The sequence below is a fragment of the Etheostoma spectabile genome, chromosome 22, assembly GCF_008692095.1.
Source record: "Etheostoma spectabile isolate EspeVRDwgs_2016 chromosome 22, UIUC_Espe_1.0, whole genome shotgun sequence".
Classification (NCBI taxonomy): Eukaryota; Metazoa; Chordata; class Actinopteri; order Perciformes; family Percidae; genus Etheostoma; species Etheostoma spectabile.
In genome coordinates this window covers 10642775-10666527 of record NC_045754.1, presented here as the reverse complement: position 1 = coordinate 10666527, position 23753 = coordinate 10642775, and the positions used below count along the sequence as shown (strand labels likewise).

The 23753-nt window shown below is 41.6% G+C and overlaps 1 protein-coding gene across 1 annotated transcript; it reads right to left on the bottom strand.

Moving 5' to 3' along the window:
* Positions 1–1697: 1697 nt before the first annotated feature.
* shha (sonic hedgehog signaling molecule a) lies at positions 1698–10278 on the bottom strand. The gene is made up of 3 exons (XM_032504207.1): positions 9647–10278; positions 5455–5716; positions 1698–3435 (listed from the first exon to the last, which is right to left on the bottom strand). Exons 1-3 carry the CDS (start codon positions 9944–9946, stop codon positions 2756–2758), a joined length of 1242 nt encoding a protein of 413 aa, XP_032360098.1. The 5' UTR covers positions 9947–10278; the 3' UTR covers positions 1698–2755.
* Between the last annotated feature and the right edge of the window lie 13475 nt (positions 10279–23753).

Genomic DNA, 23753 nt, shown 5'->3' with positions numbered 1-23753 from the left:
AGTTTCAAGAAATGATTTGGAACTTATCATTCATGCCTTTGTGTCTTCGCGGTTAGACTATTGTAATAGTTTATTTGTATGCCTAAACCAAAAGGAGCTCTCTCGACTGCAATTAGTACAAAACTCTGCTGCCAGAATTTTAACACGTAGTAACAGGAGGTCTCACATATCCCCAATCCTAAAAGAACTTCATTGGCTACCAGTGTCTTATAGGATACATTTTAAAATTTTTGTTCTAGTTTTCAGAGCTTTACATGGCCAGGCTCCCCTCTATATTAGTGACCTGATTCAGCGTTATACTCCTGTGCGTGCTCTGAGGTCTGTGGATCAGAACCTGCTGACGGTTCCACACACTCGCTACCGCACTAGAGGTGACCGATCTTTTCAGGCTGTTGCCCCTAGGTTGTGGAATGACCTTCCACTGTCTATGCGCTCTTCTGATTCTGTTGATGCCTTCAAATGCAGACTAAAGACTCATTTATTTGTTCAGGCTTTCAATTAGCTACTTGTGGGTTGATATGATCATGTACTGTCTTTTATTGTGCTTTTATTGTGTGTATTTTTATGATATAAATGTTTTTGTTGTGAAGCACTTTGTGGCCCTATGCCTGTGAAAGGTGCTATATAAATAAGCTTTTACTTACTTACTTTACTTATCTACATTTGTATTTTTTGTTATATCTATATTTTGGTGAGTCATTTTCACTTTTCACTACACGTGATTTGTAAAGTTTGACACATACTTAGAGCCTCAGAACAACCAGATTGAAAGCAATTTCAGTTAGTTTTAAGCCCATAGTCTGCCCACAAATGAATGCATGTAGTAGTTGATTCATAAATAACACGTGCTAATCGATTCTGCCTCTGAGTTTCAGCAGCTTTCATATAAAAGTATTAGGAACTCACATCTCTAATTTCCAGGCATTGTCAATCAGCACTACCGGTGTTTCACCACACGATGGCGCACTTGCTTCACTTAATAACACGGTTACTGAGAGAAACTGCTGTAATTAATATCAGAAATATATGTAGCCTTCTCATGCCTCAAAAACATAGCCTACATCACTTAAACCTTGGTATTAAGTGCTACATGTCCAGTATTGGTCTCTGTGGAAATAGTTGACGAATATAGCGGTTCGTTAAGACTGACAAATGTTTTCCTTCTGTGATTTACACCATGACCGTTTCTTCTTCAGGACTGGACTGTCAGTCACTGATGGAGCAATCTGACCTCAACCAGCAGACACCGAGAAGCACATTTAGGGCCAACAAACACACTTGTGTTTAATTTGTCTGCAAGTTAGAAGTTATTTGCGGAGGGCAAACCTCGTTAAATTTGACATGGGCTCTCAACATTTCGCAAGCATGCACAAGGTAGTTCAAAGCGCAATATTTTCTCCATTTTGTAAAAGCTAGCAAACAGGGCGACATTGTTTGCTAGCTCTCCCAGTACGACTAGGCTAAGCTCATTCAATTACCGTGTGAAACAATGACGTGTTCATTATAACCACCCAAAACGAATGTTATGTTCGTTATGAAACACAATTAGACCAAAGTGAAAATATCCATACAAGCCAAGAGCTCTTCCTACAACTAATTTAAGAGCTTAATTTGGCCTGAAAAAGCCTCATAATGTCGTTCAAATGTTCCTCTCTGTGTTTCCTGTGAAGCTCACTCAGACAAAGACATGGAACAACTGCAAGTTTGAAGGTTTTCTTTATCTCATTTTGTAATAAACATATAAATAATAAACTCTAGACATTTTTGACGCACCGCTCTGTTATGAAAGTTAACTGGTATGGTCTGGCTATATAGACTATCCAAACTTTGCATCTGCCGCAGGTCATTTCTATAAAACTATTTCCCTATTACAAAATATGAAAAGAAAAATACATTTTAGTACATTTACAGGAGTTACTTATTAATTTATTTAACGAAACTGTTTCAGTACTACTTTAACTGTTACTGAATTGTCAGAATCTGCATTTAATATTTTTCTCAGAAGAAAACCGAAAATAGAAACAACATAAAAAGAAAAGCAGAGAATGCAGACATGAGGCAGAATATCTGTCCCTCTCCGACAACTTAAAACGAACAGTTTCCAAAATAATAAAATTCTTAATAAACCAAGCAGTACAAGATTTTCCAATACTTTCCCAACTACTGTATTTAAATTAAAATATATTCTTATATCTTACACTATTTCAAATAACGAAATGTGATTCGGTAGCGATCTGTCAAAATCTAATTTACAATTCTGTGTATAAAAATATAATTTATGGAACCCCGCGAAGTTTGTTCTCCCCAAAATATAACAGTCAGTTGCACATATATGCACATATGAACATTACAACCTGTCAAAGTTAGCTCCTTTCTACATGGTCTTCTCTTTCTCTTTGCGATGTTTTTTCTTTTTTTTCTTCATTTTTTCTTTTTTTTTTTTGCATTTGAGATATACAAAAATAGATTATGCACAATTTGCTGCTCACACCGTTTCAGAATCCATTTGTGTGACAGCAGCGAGTTCACATGAGAATAAATTATTCAGAGAGAAACTTTTTAAGGCTCCATTCATTCTTTGAAAGGGGACAACATGGAAAAGTCACTGAAATAAATATCCCAACTCCGCTGGGGCCTTTGTCTTGTTTGTTTGTTCGTTCGTTTTTTAATTATTATTATTATTTTATTTTTTTAATCTACTGAATAGTTCGTGTGTCCTACATATAAGTCTCATTCTGCTCCTGTAGTAGAAGTTTCAACTTGGATAAACTGACATCCCAAGTGGATGGATCGAGTGGCTGTCCAAGAGCCAAGTTCCTAATTGATACAGGATCTTGGAGTACCAGTGCATTCCGTCGTTCTGTGCACTGACTTGAGGCTGAGAACGGAAAAGCCACGAGGACACGCAGTGGGCGAGCCTGATGGGTGCCAGGGCCCAGTGCGCCAGATCGTGGTCTTCGATCACTGCGTAACAGGACGCAAGGACCTGGTCCACCACGACGGTCCCCTGCACGGTCACTGGCGCAAAAGAGCCGTAGTGCTCTTCCGTGTAAATCCGTTTTACGGTCACAGGCTCGAGTCGACTTCGCTCACCATCAAACACAAACACCTTTTGTCCAGATTGGACTTGGCTGGCGAAGATCGCCGACATCCGCTCCTCTCCCGTGGTGTTGTGGCCGACGAAGAGGAGGTGCGCGGCGGTGAGGGTGATTTTCTGGCCCGAGTCGGTTTCGATCACGTAGAAGAGCCTCCTGGTCGTCGAGTCTTGGTCTATGAACATGATGAAGTCGGTGTAAATCGGGTTTCCATCGTCATCTGCTGCCAGGACTCTGTCGCCGGTTTGAAGGTGTTTGACCGCCTTCTTGGTACCATCCTGAAGGGTGACCGTGGAGGAGCCTGGGAAGCAGCCGCCCGACTTTGCTGCCACAGAGTTTTCTGTGAAAATAAGAGCGTTGTTAAAATACAGCATGCTATACGTTGTTACGTCATCACAAAATGTTTGTCTTCTACAATGGTATACTCATTGTGGTACTGCAGAAGAAAAAAAATGCAATGCAATATTTTAAGCGTGTTAACACTTTTCGAACTTTTAAAATAATATATCCTATCACAGGTGCTTTGATTACAGTTAAGGACCACGGCCACATTCAAAAGCCCATTCAATAAGCTTCCTTTTTTATGCTCGTGTTTGTAGTTTTCCTACACACATCATGGTGGGCCATATGCATTTTGCATAATGATGCCTGTCTGCTCCTCCATGCCAAATGCGTATTGGCTCGGCCTACGTTGTCTGAGACGAGAAAACTGAAAGCCTTGGCTCATCTGTTCTTAATTAAAAAACCCAATAAAGAGCAGGCATTGTTATTCTAAATCAGCTTGTGGATCGAGCTACTCTCGGTAAAGAACACTTACGCCTTTCCCAGCTACTCTTCCCATATTTACTCAGGTGCAGAAACCTCTATGTGACAATTCACACAAATAGGCGACTCACAACTACTATTTACCCAGTGGAGCCACTTTTCCAAGCCTCTCGAGTTGTAGATTTGAATTTAAATGAGGGCCCGGACTCTTAAATGCTTTCTGTTGTGCAACATCAATGTGCCCTCTTTCTACCACATCTCCCTGCTTTGTTGTCAGGCTTGATGACAATAATTTTGGCCTTGGTGGAGCTCTTCACATACCAGTCTCTAGGATCACCCTATCCTGCACACAGAAAAAGGGGGTTTCCTACTCAGAATTTGGGACTTTTAATCTTCTTTTAAGATTCCCGAGCATGAATTAAGGTGACAACTGAAAACCAGATTTACCCCAACCAATTCAACATTGTTTAGCCAAAGCCTTTTGGTAAAGTCGCATGACCCCTAATGACACGTCGGCCTGGATCATACTGTGATCTCAAAACGTGTGTGTTGAATGACAAGTAAGGGATTTGTCAATAAAGTCTGAGTTAAGAAAAAGTGCCGCCTTCATCAATCACTGTGAAGAAATAGTTTCTATGCGCCATAGGTGTCTTTTAGCTTAGTGAGGGCCTGTAATGTTATTTTAGCTTTAAAAATGAAACAACATTAAAAACGGAATCCCAAAGCTGAGGCAAGTAAGATCCGAAAAGAATAACTTTAACAAGGAATCATTTTCATTTTCCATTACATGATCAAATCCCAAACATTCCCTAAACACGTCACAACTTCCAGCATTTCATTTAGTCTTTTCTGACTGGTGTGCAAAAAACAAAAATTAACAAAATGAGTTACTTTAGATCTCACCTAGGAGCCCTGTTAGATTATGGTCGTGGTTCCCACCAGAAGACAGTGTGGGGCGATGTTAGATCAAGAAATAAGCTGCATGTGAAATGCTCATAACGACACAGGCTTGGATGTGCCCATACATAATTCATAGAAATATTTCATTATACGAAAATCTTGTCAAAATGAATGGTTATACTCTGCACACCATTGATCTCATTGGACAAATATTGAGTGCGCGTTCTCGTGATTAATCATTAACTAGATGATAATTTGGGGTTTATTGATTTTATGAAATGTATAGTTTTGTATAACAAACCTCCAGATTTTAAGACGCATATTATTGCGTTTCTACACCTACGCTTTGTTTCTTGAAGCCTAAATGTGGCAGCTGGCTGGTCACTGAAATACATTTTTTTAGACACTTTGTGTCTCTCTTGTTGGACGCTTCACACCTTCCTCACATCTAATCCAGTTTACTTTCCCTCCAAAGGCAGAGGAAGGAACTTTCATGTTGTATGGACGTTTTCTAAAAGATAAAGACTACAGCTTCCCAGAGCTGCACCTGCCATTTGAGATTAAAATTGCACCTGACAGGAAATGTGCACAGGTGATACATCTGGATAGCTTCTCCTCCAGCCAGCATCACAGTGCGCATGGCAGATTTTCTCTCGGTATTAAAGTTTTTTTTTCCCCCATCTTGCAGCCTTACCTGCTTTCACAGAGCAGTGAATGTGGGCTTTGGATTCATAATAGACCCAATCGAATCCGGCTTCCACCGCCAGCCTGGACAGAGTGCCGTATTTGCTCTTGTCTCTGTCCGAGGTGGTGATGTCCACCGCCCTGCCCTCGTAGTGGAGCGACTCCTCGAAGTGGTGTCCGTCTTCGTCCCATCCCTCTGTGACCCGCAGCTTCACACCAGGCCACTGATTCATCACTGAGATGGCCAGAGAGTTCAACTTGTCTTTACATCTCTGCGGGAGGGAGAAATGGACCAGTTAGTCACCTGTCATAGCTTGCACATATAAGCAGCCCAGAGGCGTAACATGTGGAAAAGTCTGAATCTAGAACAGCATTTGTCACAACTGCTGCTGCCAATAGTAGCAGGTGCTCATAATTGACTAACATATGTCATCTTTTGGTAAGAGAAATACAATATTAGACCGCGTCCGCCACACATGGATGTTCTCTCCTCTTTCCTCCAGACATAGCGCTTCCCAATACACATCTGGTTTGTTCGCTTGATCTCTGCTGTCCATTATAGTGATAATGATTGATCAAACTCACTGAGGACTCGCCCACAACTCTCCATCCCCACCTGATTCCTCCCAGCTGAGGCGAAACACTGGGGCTGAACTGCATCTCTGAGCTTACATTTGTCAGTGTGAGCAGCAGCGTCAGAGGGCACATCTCGGATAAGAAAGCTGCTGATGAAATATTGATAAGGCACCGCATTCGCTTCACTGGCCTATAACATATGGTCTTTGGTCTTGGAAAGGTGCGAGCAGCATCCCTTTCTATCAAAAAGTATTGCGTTGAACACAACATGCATATATTATAAATGCACGAGTTTGTATTAGGCCATGAAATGAGCCAATCTTTTGTTAGTTGCAACATGTCTGTTTTCTTTAAATTAATAATTGATATGCAGATGATATGAAGGTGATCTTCAAGAGGAGCTGGCTACCTTAAAATATCTGGAGTTTGGCCTGTAAATAAATCGTCGCACCCCAACCTCTCTGCGCTTTCAATGAAGATGCTTGGCCTTCTCCAAGACAACTATTTTCGACACTCAACCAATATGTCAAATAAAACATCACAAAGAGTCTTTTCAGTCCAACCGCGGAGGGAAACTTTCATTATTCCTCTCTTCCAAAGTCTGGGAGACGTGACATGCCTCCTTAAGTTGAGGTGTTTTGGCTGCTGACTAACAGACTTGTAAAATATCCAGGGATAGTATCTGGGCGCACGGAGAAGCGTCTGTGTGTGTGAGCCACTTTCCTTTTCCTTTTTGGACAGGCTGCATGTCCTAAAGCAAGAATGTTCACACAGACCCCAAAACTCGTATAATAAAAAAATAGCCTCCACATATATCAGTAGGTGTTTTATGAGGGTATCACACTTGTAGAATGTGTTGAATAAAAAACCGCCCCCACCCCCAAAAAACCTCCCACACTCTGAGTGGGATTGTCGGAGTCAAGAGCCGTAAAGCTTAACCTATTTATTAATTCATTAGGTCGTGTGCCGCAAATCAAGCCAAATTCTGCTCAGCCACCGTGAAGCCCAGCTGGGCGCCTAGACCGACGCTTTGTGCTCGGGGTAAAGTTGTTCAACAGCCTTCCTCTTAATCTTTTCACAAATGATTTGGTTTGAGGAAACACTTATCAGCTACCTGTCAGTGCAAACAAACTGCCAGCTCATCTCTTTCCCGACGCGTCTGCACTGTGGGTACTGCAGGCTCCTAACAGCGCTACAATGCACAAAGAAACACTAGTATTTGAGCTTTTCTTAAACGAGAAAATTAATATTTGCCATTGTGGAGGACTTGCTTTTAACAAGTCATCCATTACAGTAATTTTCTTTAATTTTACGTAGGCACATTTTCTGCTTTACACGTGGTCTCCGGAAAAACAGACAAATGGAATCTCATTGGAAACACATTGAATTTAGAAGATTGAGCAAATCTCTACTTATTTTGAGACACATATTTTACGACTTCCAGTGTAGCTACAATATGCGGTTTGGATGGTACTGTTATTTGTAGAGTGATTATCTCAGGTCCCGTCACTCCAGAAAATGAACAGCAAATGACTAAAACGCCTCTTTTGGCAACTTTCCTGGGTGTGAGCTGTGCCTTCATAGTTAAGGGAGTAGGTGCTTGAAACCCTCCTTCAAGGTTTACGTATTATAGTCTTGGTTGGACCTAAGTGAAATATTTGATTGAGTAATTGAATGCACACAGCTAAGGGAGCCACTGCATACACGTGCCTTGTTTGATGTATAAACACAACATTTATTTTCTAAAACGCAAGATAACAAGGAAAGTTCACTGTTCTCGTGCGTAAAACTCCGTGCGTAAAAACACATTAGGTCCATGCGTAAAGCCGTGAAACAGCGCAAAGACCGTTGCTAGCGCAGAGTAGCCTTCAAAACTGCTACAGTCCCTCTCTTGTGGATGTTAATACCCTCATTTGATGGCTTTGCAATGCCATGTACGATAAGAACAATCATACCTGTTTTAACTTTACTATGGCCTCCCGCTGACCAAAGGTCATAAGTTCAAATGGCGTTTCAGGCCCAGTGAGGGGTGCCTAAAAATCCATTTTATGTACATATAACACTTAGAGCTTGTTGTTGTGCCTTCTGTAAACCCTCGGGTGCTGAATGGAAAGCGAACGATGAACCAGAAGCCATATCTACTGCACCTTTCTATAAATCTGTAAAACACAAATCAGCTCCCGTGTTATTCTAAGGCCCCAAATAGACAAACTATCAGCCACAGATGTCCCATATAATCACATTTTATCGGAGGGACTCCCATCTCGTTGGTATGATTTTATACAGACCTGTACACACATCTGTTTATACAGCAGGTGGGGTGTTTTACTCAGATTAAAAGCCTTGTCGACGCGTTATTCAATATTCTCAGAAATTCACAAAACACAGCAAATTCAAACTATCCCCCTTTTTGAAGGAGACCCTGGGACCTCCTCGAGAGTTCTTGGGTTTGTCCCTGGACCACAGTTTGGGCATTACATCCCACGCGCATGTGATTTTATGATCTGTGTGTATGAGAGCCTATAGGTATATCACTGAGGGGATTGGGGAGGGCTGAGAGGGACGCAGAGACCGCACGCACAGTGAATATTTCATCGGAGCTCGTGCTCATGCATGGAGCGAGGCAAGGGTTCAGGGACTCCGGCGCGCGCCTGGCTTCATCACCACAAGCACCATCACCACCGGCATTTTATTATTACCGAGAAAATATCACCCAAGCCCTTTTAATAATTCACCAGCATCTGAGTGCTAAAAGTCATGCTGAAGAGACGCGACATCCTGCAGCCTGGAAAAATCAAGGCTATCTCTCCGATGTATTGTGAGCCTCGTCTTATCTGCACACAACGAGCTATGAGCTTTGATAACTAAATGCCTACATAAGGATGGAGTATTAAAAAAGATGTCATCATCCATACAAGTAAGGCACCATCACTCTGTGCGCCTTGCTCCTATAATTGAACGAGTCCCACCCATTGATGAAGTCCTGATAGTGTTCAGAACACTCTTAAAGACATGTCACTATGTTCATGCTATGATGCTATGATGCACATCATGCGAAAGACAAAATTGCAGCAGCCTGTGCGAGAAAATGTCTGAATGAGCCACGCCATGCCTGAATAAGCCCGGCTATTTGAAGCGGCATCCCCAGCTCTCTACATTCAGATCTGGAATAAAGAAAAGGCGCTTCAAACAATCTCCAATCTTAAGCGTAAATACGCAACAAATACTCAATGCCTTTTACAAAATGTAATGTAACAGCAATGTGCGCATGTAAAACAACCAATAGAGCCTCACAAAGATATAAATATAGATATGAAGAGGGGGGCACATTAATATTTTAAATACACTGTCACAATCATGAAGGCCGAGTGTCCTGACTGTCCGCCTGCACATCACTTCTCCAGCTGGATTTCTACATTCGCTTCAAGACTGCAGCCTTTGAAAACTCCCGTGCTGGTGCATAAGGCGCATCTGCTTTTACAGTGAAGTTAAAAGGCACAGTGTGAAGAGTTCAGCCGCAGGTAAAACAGACTTCACTTAAGGTGCGCAATCAGTCTGACAAGGAGGTTGTTGCAGTGCGCAGTGATGGTGCGGGCAGTAGGGAAAATGGTTATCTGTCTCCTTACCTGAGTCATTAGCCTGTCGGCACCGGTGTTCTCCTCATCCTTGAAAATGATGTCAGTGTTATAATTGGGAGTCAGTTCTTTAAATCGCTCGGAGTTTCTTGTGATCTTGCCTTCGTATCTGCCGCTTGCCCCCAGGGTCTTCTCCGCCACGTTGGGGATGAACTGCTTGTACGCAAGAGGTGTCAGCTTCTTCGGGTGTCTTCTCCTGCCGTAGCCCCTGCCCGGTCCGCATCCCATCCCAGATGACACCAAGGATAAGCAGATGAGACCGACCAATACGATTCTGGTCCAGAGCAGCATGTTTTGTCCTTTAAGATCTCAAACGAGTCGCCGCTGCTGTCTCTACCGTCTGCCTCTCCCGGCTCTCGCAATGTCCTTGTCTCCTCCTCTAGTTCGCCTTCGCCTGGTCTCTACTGTGGCAGGTGCGGAAATGAACGCCTCAGACAAATGGTAATAACGGGGCACATCGAAGCTGGGTTAAAAAAAAGTAGTGAGGGAATTAAAAGCCACGGGATCTCTAGTCGAGCTGCAGCCGCTTGTGTGAGGCGACCGCTTTTACTGCTTTGTATTATAGCACCGATCTATAGCAGGGGAGGGATTTGATTGGCTCGCCTAGACAAACCCTCCTGATGTTATCCCACAAAAAAAATCTTAGAAGATTTCTTCCACCTGAGGGTTAGCCTGTGTTGCGGGGAGGAGGGCTGTTCCATGGGAAAACATCAATTATAAACCGTCTTTTTTTCACCCTCCTATTTGCCAGATTTCACAGGAAAGGCGGGACAGACAGGAGCACTTGCTCGGCACTGGGCTCAAATCTGAAGCAGTATAGTTGGGTGAATTGATTTCAGTATGTGTGCGGTAATTGAACTGCGTCTGTGATAACTTTCCGCACAGAATGCATTTCCCAGGAGAACAAAACTATTCTCGGACACGCACTGCGCTCGCCCGTGTTGGATGATTTTGCTGTGACCTCGTATCCACCAAATCAATGAATACACATAATGAAAAGTTTACTTACTGTAAAGAAATATATTAGACTGGTGGATTTGAATTCGAAATATATTCTAACATATAGTTTAAACGTGAAACAACGTGAACACGCACGGAAAGTACTTTGGAGACGTTTACCATTTAGTTTAGTCAAAGTCTAAACACATCTGAGCAAATGTATGAAATTTACCTTTTGGTTTGACACTACTCAATTCTTTCAAAAACTTCACTGATACCTAAAAAAATAAATTTGTACTAATATCTGCGCAGTGCACCACTCTGCCTCCTTGTTAAGCCCCCTTCCTTTGATTCATTATTTTGTATCTAGACCTATATTCATCTAATTGCAGTTAATAGTGTCACATATCTGACTCATATAATGAAGGAGACTCCTTATGAATGAGAGTAGGAATGAGAAAGACCTACAGTACACTATGGATATGGGTTTAGAGAGGGTATTCCAGGCCCATCTGTACATCCTACATCTGTAGGTCAGTTCTTATTGGAACCAGCCTACTTAGCATCTACAATGTTCTGCATGCATCTGTTATGGGCCAAGGATCACCCAGAGGCTCTGCACTGTCTTACTTCCAAAGTCCACTGAAAGATTAAGCCTTGGTAACCATTGTTTACTGGCCATAGTTATGGCAGACATATGTGTTTGCGCCTAACTGTAACTTCCTCTTGTACTCTCACCGTTTAATGAGAAGGGGAGGAGAGGGGGGCTTCTTGCACTCATGGCTAGCAGTAGCACCCACGTCTGTGATTAGTTCTCCACCCATATTAGATAGATTTTATTTCAATCACCAACCTTCCTGAGTTGTTTTCAGCCCAACATACACATAGTTATATTCCTGTGATTAGAGCAATTTAAGACATTGTTTTAATGTTGGAGTTGTTTATTAAAAACAGCATGGCAACATCACAAAACTGTATCCACATTCAAGGCGCATTGGTTCAGACAAAAGCGGATATGAAATGTTTCAGCAAGGAAAATTATTTGTGTCATAACAAACTAACAGAGTAATTACAGGAAGTGGATCTGTTTTGGAGCAAGTTTAGCTCTCATCACACTGACAGTGGCACAGTTGCTCCGAAGTGAGGACAGATTTGCCAGCCTTTGGTGTGGCTTCAGTCTCATTAAACCTTACTCTGGCTGACCTCCAGTCTGGTGGTGTTCAGGCAACCAGCGCAGGTGAGATTGCCTGCCGCTAACTGAGACTATGAACATCAAGTGCTGGCCAAAAGATAGCTTATGCACTTGGCACACTCATGTAACCTCGACCAAGATGCTCTAATACCAGTGATGGGTTTCAGTACACTTAAATTCCCTCTGTATTTGAAAAATGTCTTTACTAGACACATTCTGGCATTTGTTTCTGCAGAGGTACTGTTCAAACACAGAGCTGACAGCAATTGTGGTGCCCTGAGGGACACTGGAGGCGCTGTTTGGCCTAAGGTCAGAGTCTTGGTTCAGGTGTCACTGCTCTGCGATAAAACATGGCATGCCACACAAACGCCTCAAATCCACTGAGATGGGAGGAGGTGATGCAGCAAGAGTCCACTGAGGCCTCAGTCCTCACAACCAAAAAAGGACGAGATAATAATAATTACCATTATCATGACTATAGAGACTTTAAGGGGTTCTTTGTAAATGAACCAAGTGACAAAATGTGATGCTAAGTGAAATAAATAATGCAGAGCTTGCAATGAATAATGCAGCCTAAAGAGCAAGGTGTGCTGATGTGACAGACTGGATTTGAACTTGAGTTTCTCCCACAGAGGAAACCAACCAACATCTATCAGGCCGACCTGGGGCAAATAGTATTTGCAAACATTACACTTCATTGTTTGGTTTTGGCCTCCTCCAGTGCCAGATGGGTGGAGTTTGCAACTAAAGGCAATGGAAATCACAGCAGACAGTTTAGACAATTAATCAAAGTATCTAAGGTCAATTTAGTATATGAACTTTTGATTGAGAACTTGTCTTGATACTGTGTTAAAAAAAACTCAAACATCTTAAAACAAACACTAAAAATACTTGCAATACCTGCTTATTCCAGTTCTGGACTGAAACTGGGTCATTCCTGTTCAGGGTGAATGCATGCTGGGATGTAAACATGCTGGGCAGGCCACGAGATTATCATTGGGTTAACACACAGACAAGAATAGTATATCCACACACCTATATACAATATAGAGTTTGCACTTCAACTTTAAATAGACATTTGCCAGATAGGGTTTAAAAGCCCAACAGCTATACCACAAAGGAGTACATAAGCCTGCAATTTAAGTTAGAACAAGCAAACTGAAAACAACATCCATGTTTTTTTGCAAACCTCTTCAAAAACAAAACAAAATATAAATAAATGAACAGCTTCCAAAATCTCATATGTGTCCTGTTATGTGGAATTTTGGTACTCTTATTTACCTTGACCTTGGTTTTGGTATGAAGAGACACAGCAAAACAGAGGCTGATTACATGAAATCTGCAGGGATTGAGGGCATTACACAATTCTTATTAAGCAGCCTATTGCATGTGATGGCTAATCCAGCGTGTGGCGTGAAAACGGCCAATGAGTCATCAGTTTTTGGCCCCTTCTGTATCACATCAAAACCTGTAATCCCCCCTAAAAATAAATCTATCAGTCTGAGACATTTATATTTGTTACCCTTTTTCTTTAACAAGCTCCCTCTTCAGCTTGACATTCAAGGGAATTAAGAACTATGCTTCAAATCAGACTAAATCCACACCCATGTTTGATTTTTTGTGCCACAGTCCCGATCAAGCACGAGCGAGATACAACTAGAAGTGGTTGAGCAGCGTTTTACCAGTGTAAGTCCCCCCAATTACTGCTTTAAAGCCTCCTCCTGTCTGAATGTTTTGTAACATTGTTAGACGGATTACAACTACAGAATAATCACGCACAAACATATAAGTAGTGTCAGGCTTTCTGTGTCGATTTCCTTTGCTGAAGTAGGGTTTCCTTTTTTCCAACCCAACAGAAAGCCAGCCATACCACAACTCATTGTGGTTTTTTCTTGCAGGTGGGGTTCACATTCAAACCTTTATCCTGTTCTGAACTTTTGACAAACAGTTTATAGCACGACACGTTGTCTTCTATCCCGTGAACATGTGTACTCTTTTGTCAACATAATAAAGTTTGAATAATCTTCCTCTAAGTGGTTTATCTAAGCCACACCCATCAAGCATTATTAAGAAGTAAAGAGTCAAAATTCAGATTCAGGTGCCCTGAAGCTATTTTGTCAAGCACAATGGAAATTTCACAATACAGTATTTGGAATCACAGCCTTCAGCATGCCCCGGAGTCTGTAAAGGCATTTTATTTGCACTCTCCAGCCGCTCCCAATACTTAAACATTAAACGCCAAGGCTAGACAGGCAAAACCACTTTGAACTGCAGGCTGAACTCAGTGGGAGGGGAAGGAGGTGAGTGAGTGGAGAGCGGGGGACTGGTTTGTGTGCTACTCCACCAGGTGAGTCAGCGTTGGCCGCCGTGAAACACCATCACAATCTTAAGCAATGGTGACGGAGAAGGGAGGGGCTCAGGGTCTTTGGCATGTACATGTGGCTGTTTACTTTCAGTCATAACTGTACTGAAGTTGTTTTGTCTCTTATTGATCACCACAATGTTCTTTAATTTACATTTCCAACTGAAAGGTGGTTAGCTAGTTAGTCAGTCTAAAGTGTTGTCATCACCGTGAGGTTTCCAGGCAACCAGTGGAGACTCCAGGAAGTCACTGCTTCAAGCCAAGAAATATTTAGACACATAACCCCCTTAAAAACTATAACCTGGAGTTTTTATACAGATTAAACAAGCAAGATATAAAGTGCTAAGCTAATCTAAGCTAGAATAGGAGGAAGATTTACAAAATGGGCTGTCTTCATACTTTGCATGCGTTTCTGACAGTTTCTGAGAAGAAACGGTAAAGAATGTACATCTTAGCAAGTTTATTTGTCCCCCTTTTTTTAGCCCTAAAGTATTATTTTCTTGAGGGATTTGAAGTTGATCAGTTAGGGTTACACTCACAAGAGACAGAGGAAAGAAATAATGGTCAAAATTGATGCGGAAGAGGCTAAGATATCCCGAATTTTAGTCCTTAGCATGACTAATTCTCCAAAAACACTGGATTCTACACTTCCCAAATTACAACTCTATAGCATCTTTTGCTCCTTCTTTGAGTAGCATACACCGACTTCTTTCACTTCTTTCTTTCTTGACACTTTAAGTTTGTATCACAGTTTGACAACATCATCAGTTTTTTTTTCTCAGACTTTAGAAGGCTCCCTTCAGAGCCACAGAGAGTATTATTGTTTTCACAGGTTGAGTGGTCCGCATGACACGTAAACTGAACATCAGGCATAAAATTGGTCAAGTGCCGTTTTAAATCAAGTGGGAAAGAAACGTCTACAGGACGAGATTATTTTATTTTCTCATTATTTTAGTTTGATTTTATTGACAATACAGACCAGCAAGCTTTTAACATAGTGTTCTGTAATCTGTAACAGGAACTAAATGATCTAAACCTGATGGTAGTTAATTAAAGTACCACTTGGAAAAATGTGTTGAACAACAAGGTTACAGGAATAGGTTTCAATCAAAACACCACCAGTGACTCAAACCATAAAGTTGCAGAACAATCTACAACTGACTGATGTACCAACTCAATCAGACTATCAGCTACCTAAATATACTTCCTAGTGAGGAACAATCTGCTTCAACATGATCTTTTCAGCATTTGCTTTTATTAAAGAAAGGACACTGATTGTATCTCTCTAATGAGCCCTGAGTGCTTTCAGTGTGTGCCATTTTACCCCTGGCTACAAAAATGGAGGTTATAATTCCCTTCTGACTAAAATGAGGTGTAGGAACACAACAAACAGCAGGGAAGCTTAATCACACCCCACTAGCAGGCTACCACACTACCCATGCAAACCACACCAACCACCTGAGTGTCTGATAGTCAATTATGATACGCTAACATACTGCTCAGGAAGTTCTCTTCTCAATCAGCTCTTTCTCATCTGTCTTAATAATATCTGCAAAACATTGTGTCTGTCATCAAACTGACATAGTTGTTTGTTTGTTTGGTCGGCTTGTTAAATACTGATTACTTACTCCCATTTCCCAGGAACACTATTCTGCATCACAAAAACCTTTTTTTTGTGCTCTTGCATTACATTTTCCCCACTCATTTAAACCAATGTCAAGTTGATTGGATGCAAGATATCCCTATTTATCAAAAAGAGGAAGTGCTGATGTCACAGTTTGCATTTAATCAAAGTTGATAGCAATCATTTCCACAGCAACTTATGTCCTTCCTGTTCTTCTTCATTCAAACTTTACTTATCCAGGAAACTGATCAAAGTTATTGCCTGGAAGGAACAAGGAAGTTAAACAAAATGCCCTTTGAAATGTTAAAGTCAAAATTATGTTTATATTGCCACCAAATTTCACAATAATTGTAATTCCTGTTAAGATGCAGAATAAATTGAAGGGGGGTGCTGCTGTAGGACAAATGATGTGATTTTTCTGCAAAAAATAAACCACCCTTTCCTTAGCAGAAACAAAAAATAGATTATCTTCCCCCTTTTCTGAGCTGCCTTCTCCACAAATAATATTTCTAGTTTTTCTTATCTATGTTAAAGGGACATTTTTGTATCTATTTAGCTTTAATACAAACAAACAAGGAAAGAGTACACATATTATATATACTTATTATGTCGGCACACTCCAAAATCAATTCACCTGATCAGAGAGTAACAGACCGAAAGTGAATCCTGCAGCTGTAGTAATTCACACAAGCAGCAAAACATCAGAACATGTCAAAATATGTCAAAATATGCAAGCGGGAAACTTTGATTCAGTGGATGTCTGCGAGTATGTGCATATGAGAAGGCAAGTGCATGTATGACTATAGCAGTGGGAATAGCCCAACAGGAGTTAATGAGGTGAGTGACTGACGGAGCAGCCTGCCTGTGTCAACAGAGTATGGAAGATAGTCTGGTTGGGAGCTAAGCGTCTGAGAGAGCCCAGGTGAAGAGAGAGAGCAAGCCAGGAGCCGGTGTTGATGGGAAATGTCAAACGCTGCTCCAGAGGACGAGTCTGATTAGCACCCAGACTGCACTGCACCTCTCGCTTGCACCTTGGCGATGACCCTTACCTCTCACACACCTTCCTCCACTGACACACTGAATAACAAAATCCGCCACGAGACATCTTCATTCATTCTTTTAGCAAGCAGAAACTCCCTGAGGTACAGCATATACTTGAAATCCCTTCATGACAGCTTCATAAAAAGCTGCCAAACAATCAGCCTGCTTGGCTCTCATGTCTATTTTTATGATATGTTCAGCGTGGTTGTGTGGGTTAATTGTCTTAAATTGAAGACACTTTGTTTGTGTTCACTGAGAGAAAATGTTACCTGCATTAAAACGTTGATGTCTGATCGGTAACAGATTTCATTGACAGTTAATAAAAGGAGGATAGATAGATAGATAGATAGACAGGTAGATAGAAAGATAGATACCGTAGCGCGATAGATGCAGACACAAACCGGCTTGTGGCATCACTTTTGGGTGTGTCTAATTGCAAAACAGACACATATCTTACCACACGGCATATAATCATGAAAGGGGAAATTGCAATATGTCAATACATTGCTATAAGTCTTTTAGTATAGTAGATAGGCGTATGTGAAGACTTTGGAAGGTCAGCACTGACGTCACACCTTGGATGGGTCTGACTTGTATTAAGCCATTGATGAAACGTGGAAGACACCAGGAGATGTTGAGTTTTACCACGCTGAATAATGGAATAGTTTGATTTGTTATTTTGGACTGTGTAACACTTTGTGGTCCAGATAGTTACTCTCCTCACTAGCCACCAATAGGGGCTTAAATCACACCTGTTCCCCCCACGCCAGGAAAACACAACATCCTGTTCTTAGTCTTCTAAATTAAACAATAAAATACATGGTTTGTCCATGCCCCGTAAAACAACCCATAGAGGAGTTTTCTGATCTGAGGCCCCCTATCAGCAGGATGACATCTTTTGTCTGTGTCTTTTATTTGTCTCCACAAAAATGGCTTTGTTTGGTAAAGTAAGCATTTTATTAAGGTTAGGGAAACACCGTGGTTTGGGTTCAAATCACCGCTCTGTTAAGGTTAGAAGTGCTTCGTTTTCATTTGTGTTGTAACTATTCTGTAACGACGTTTCATTTCCACGTTTGTTCCTAGCTAGACTATCCGTCCAATCCGAGTTCTCTGTTGCACGACTAAAACAACATTTGAACATACACCAAAACAAGTTTCTTCATACGGTGCAGAGGCACCGTTGCTCCGTCCGGCACTTAGCGCCACCCAAGACAATCGTGATTGCTTTAAAGAAATGCCAAGAGCATGTTTTCTCCCATCCCGGATATATGCTGTGTGGACTGGCCAGACCTTACTCCACATTGCTGTGGAGAGAGATCTGTCAATGCCAGACTATGTTTTAACTAACTTTTATTGTGTTGTAGGACTTCCCACATTTCTATATTTTTGCTTTTGTATTCTGTATTTGCAGTCCGTTTCTGTATGCAAGGCTACATTTGGGAAGTATCTCATTTTGCTTGCATTTTACTTTTTCCCCACATTTTTTAAATGCAGTACATTCTTTGTTAAACAGGTGAAGTCCTTATCTTCATTAACTAGTGTTTTGTCCATTGTGTTGTGTTTTCTTTAACCTGCATTTATTGATTTTAATGTCCACTTGTAAAAACAATATTTGTATATTATTGCCTTATAAAGTTTATATGGTAAATGTGTGGGAAAACAGTAGCTTATTTACACATACAGCTGAGCAACATTAGCCTCTATTGGCCACTTAATTAATATTTCATATATATATATATATATATATGAAAATACATAACTTTCATATTTCCACCTATGTTTGTCCCTTCACAAATGTACGGATTGAAGGTTACATTCTTTCATGGTCCACCAGAGTTCACACAATCCAAACAGCCAACTTCTTCTCTCTCGATGCGTCTGTGTACAGCTTGGGGAGCCGGGACTAATCCCGTCCTGACACTGCAAATAAAACCCCAAGAACTAAATACATTTCAACACTACAAACAAAAAATTGAAAAATTGCTTTGGGTGGTCTATATGGAGAAGAAGGGGGTGCATGGGCATGTCCGAACTAGTCCTAAACATCATATTACTTTGAGATCTCAGAGAAGGTCCGACTTTACAGTTAGCTCAACAGTTGTCCTGGATGTTGGTTTACATATTCTAAATTAGGGTAAGGTCTAACAGGTGAAAGTACAATCAAGCCTGTGTCTGGCAGCCCTGGAAGTGAGTGAACCTCTCCCCACTTCTGTCTGCAGGTGGGAAACTCCTCATCCTTTATCTTTACTGCCTCAGAGAACGGCTGCCCTGTTAGGAGTATAGGGGAGGAGTTTATGGCTTGAAAGTTTTTTTGCCTGTGCTACTGCAGGGTGCAGAGGTTTATAAAAGGCTTAGATCACAGGTGAGGGGATCACAGAGGAGACTGTGCAGGTGTTTGAGGAGTGTACTGAAGGCTGTTTTAGTACTGTGTCCATATGAACACAATATCATATTGTACATTATCTTTCAGCTTTGTGAAGACGTGATCTATCTGCAGATCAAAAGAAAGGAAACAGACTTGCTCAGAGTGGGAATGATGGTTACACCTTGCAGTACAGCCAATCTCACAGAGATTATCTCGCTCAAGGCTCTTATTTACTAGTGGCACAGATTGATTATTGTTTAGTGCTGCTAAAATTGATGTTTATGCTTTGTTCTTGCAGAAAAGGTGTTTTCCCACCTTACTTCCTCTTGTTTCTCGAGTAACCTCACCTCACGCCGTTTCTCATAACAGAAGAAACCAGCTATTTTTAGGATATTTCACTGTAGCTACATAGATTTGTTGCTGTTTTGTTTTGCCTTTTTTCAAGTGTTTTTGTTCAGCTTAGACCCTCTTCTGTTCCTCCATAATCTCAGCAAACTATCAGAGGCCGGCTTCCACCGCAGAGCTTTTGGGAAGGCAGGGGCCGGTGTGAGACTTCGCCACATCCTCTGCTTGCGTAGCTCACTGAAAACTGACAGGGCAGTGTTTAAAAACTCACCCACTCGCTACATTGTCAAGTAAGCTGCCGAAAAGACTGGAGCTCGATGCTCAAAAATGTGTTGAATTTACTGCCCTGAATGCTTTTTCTTCAAATACAGAGACAGAGAGAGAAGGGTTATTGTCCAGACAGTTAAGAAGACTTGATCTAAATCTAGTAAATGTAAATTTGCAGAACGGCAAAGAATATCCAAAAAGGAGTAAAAACTGATTTATATTCAGCTTGCCTGCTGGACTTGTCAGTGTTGTTGTCTGGCTGGATCTCTGGGTCAGGGTTGAATCAACGTGCGGTGTGACACATAGCAGGTCGATATAGGAAGCGACGCTGTCGACAGGCTGATCAGATCTGGCCTCATAGCATTGGTCATGATGACCTGTTGGAGGTCTGTGGTAGTTTCTGTCCTTTGTGTCCTCTGATGTGGATCAAGCAGCACCTTGACACCCTCCTGAAATCTATTCTTATTAAAAAACTGAGGTTTTACTCTAAAATTGGAAAATAGATTCTTATAAACACAGCTATTTCCCATCTTATCTTATTGTACTTTGTACCGCTCTACCATCAGATTATTCTGCATGTCAATAATTTAACAGGAATAATCAGTCACACAACAAATGGGCATGCTTTGCAGATAGAATTTACAGTCTGGGAAATACATTTATCCCGGAAATGTGAACCTTCTATATAAGAAATCATTTTTGTGCATCATTTTCAGATTTTTTAAGCACACTGGTTCCTAAAAGTAAAGAACGTCCAAAAGTTACAATTAAAACTTGAAAATCCACAAAAGTTGAGTGGTACGGCTTTCACACAACTGCAGTGAATAATAATAATGTGAAGGTCAGCTCTGTTCTGATCCCTAAGCTATGTTAAGAGTCTTACTTTGCATTGAAAATACATTTAAGACACTAATATAAAAGTAGCAAGTGAATTAAATGGAGGTAATGGAGTTGGATCGATCTTTGGAAAGAAGTTTGCATAAAATCATCTTCTGATTGTTCTGTCATTGTTGAAAAGGTGGCTGTTAACAGCTCAGAGAGAGCTAAAGAGGCAACTGCCGCAGTGCTTAAAGCACTTAAAGAGCAGCAAGTGCATAAAAGAAAAAAAGAGTGAAAAGGGAGAAAGTGAACAACTTTAATGAGGGTATGATCAGTGTGCAGCCGCCGTTCTTGTCGTGTAGCGAGTGAGGAAGCTGGCAGGGCTAGAATATAGAATTCTCCCCTGCTGTTTGCCATAATTTCCTCCCATAAGAGCACCTGACCTCACTTCTGCACCTCTATATCACTGCACCAAAAAATGGAGCGAGAAAGTGGAATCAAGCAGAAAATTCACTCAAAAGGCATTATATTTTCTTATTTATTATATAGAAATACCAAATGGATGCATGTAATGAACATTGAAAACTTATTTTTCACAGTTCATTCACACAAAGTGAAGTCTTGTTTTTTCCCCCTGAATGTGGAGGATCAGTGTGTTTGAGAGGATTAACAAATGATTTGGGGACCAATAGGGGGCACTGGGGACCTAATCCACAAGTTTGGGAGCAAGCAGTAGTTCAGGTAGCAGCACACATGCCTTTCCTTTTACTTCCCTCGCTATTACACTGGACCTGGTAAACTGAGAAAGATGAAAACTTCATGACTCTTGTGTCATTTGCCAGGATTAATCTGGGGCAAAGCGGCCTTGTGCAATCAATCTTCTTTGCTCGGTGAGACTGCGGACACGGCTGCTGCCGTCTGAACCATCATCAACGAGTCAGTGATGTCTAATCAAGGCTTGATTGGCACCCTGGGTAGAAACGGCCTGTAAATCAATCAGATGTGAAGTGCTGTTTCAAGGGCGCAGTCAGCTCTCTGTAGATGCTGCTGTTTTGCCTTTATCAGGAAACACATGCATTTAATGCTGTTCAGTGTTGTACATATATACACTATGTATGCCGTTGATTATTTTTAAAAGAAAACCTGCTTATTAACAAACTGTATGCAACAACTTTGAGAGGCCTTCCCACTAATAACTCTGCTGATGTATTAGCTGTGCTGAATTGCAATAAAACACATTGTTGTCACCAATTATTCTGCACAGAGAGACTGACCTGCTCTCCTTCCTACCTCATGAGCTGTGGTTACCAATGGAAACAGTGCAAGGCTAACATTTACCCTCACTCCTTTTGTGTGATGTATTGCAGTAAGAAAAAAAGATGAACAAAGCACAGTAGCATACTGTGTGTGTGTGTGTGTGTGTGTGTGTGTGTGTGTGTGTGGTGTGTGTGGTGTGTGGTGTGTGTGTTGTGTGTGTGTGTGTGTGTGTGTGAGAAGAGAAGAGAGAGAGAGAGGGGGGATCTGCAGAGACTGAACTTTCCCAACTAATGTACCTTGCAAGTCTGGTGATGAAAAAGATAAATTAGCTAAGAAGAGCGAGGGACGCTTCAACAGCACCCGACCCTCCGACACCAATTAGCAGATTGATTACGCGCCTGAGAGAAGCGGACGCTTGTCAATCAGCGCCACACAAGGGGAGCGACAGGAAGGAGCTGGCGTGGATGTACCTGGAATGTTTAAGGAACAAGAGGCTGCTCCAGGGGATCCATACAGAGGCACTGATCCATAGGACTGTGTAGCGCTCAACACTGACACACTGAAACAGCAAAGGTGCAAATACCACTATGCCATATGGAAGCCCGAATACCTTCACAGGCTGCAAACTCAAATACCTGTATAACTGAAGGCGCACAGGCCCTGTTGTGATGACTGGTCTTGCACCCAGCTTCCTGTACCGTATGATCTAAGTGGATAGCTGCAAACAGTGATTGTGCAAAAGGAGTGTGGTGTGTGTGTGTGTGTGTGTGTGTGTGTGTGTGTGTGTGTGTGTGTGTGTGTGTGTTGTGTGTGTGTGTGTGTGTGTGGTGTGTGTGTTGTGGTTGTGTGTGTGTGTGTGTGTGTGTGTGTGTGTGTGTGTGTGTGTGTGTGTGTGTATGTGTTCACGCGTAGATTGTTTGCACACATGTATATTCTTGTTCTGCTCATGCTCACACACACGCAGGCACATACATCTCCACATTATCCATCAACTCCTGAGACATTGGCCAGTGCTGTCCTCTGGATGGTGACAGTCCTGTTCGCCTTCATTTAGCAAGGACACACCAGCAAGGACATAAAGTAAATAAACGCCAGCCGCTAAATTTAGTGCTGCCTGACACATGCAAACAGCAGAAGAAGAAGAGAGAGTTCATTTTTATAATCAGATACAGGAGAAATGCAACTACTGCTGTTTGAGGAAGTTCAAACCAGGTTACCTGCATGCTGTCAATAGCAGAAATATCAAGGAGCGCTGCAGCTCAATTTAATATATACTGTAACACCCCATATGCAAAAACACACACAGGCATGTCAACAGTTAAAGTCCAAAAAGCTCAATCCTCTTCAATGGGGCAGTTCAACTTGGAAAAGATAAGGGCACAATTAGATTTGGCTGAAGGAGGAAAGACCATTAGGTCCTGATTCTCTGCCTCCCTCTCTGAATATATGGTCCACAGTCACTCTTAAAAGGATGAGACGATGACATCACCTCCATATTCAGAATACCGACTGCATGAAAGAAAGAAAAAAAGGAGAGGAAACAGAAACCAATTTGTTAGATGAAACATTTCTCATGCAGCCGCATGATTTAGAAGGTCTGCTGACCGCAGTCGCACAAGGTTTTACCTCCCCTAAGACACAGCATTCTGTCAATCTGGCCCAGCCAGAATTTCTAATTATAGGCTGCAGACGCAAGAAGGTCAAAAGCTTATTAAAAGTCAAGATTAAAATTCCCAATGCATATTATAAGCCACCTCCTCCCCTGACTAGCAATTATTTGCTAACTCATGCCAGTGTAGTGAACAATATTTCTCGGGAGGAAAACGTTACATGTGAGGTGAATGTGTGTGTGTGTGTGTGTGTGTGTGTGTGTGTGTGTGTGTGTGT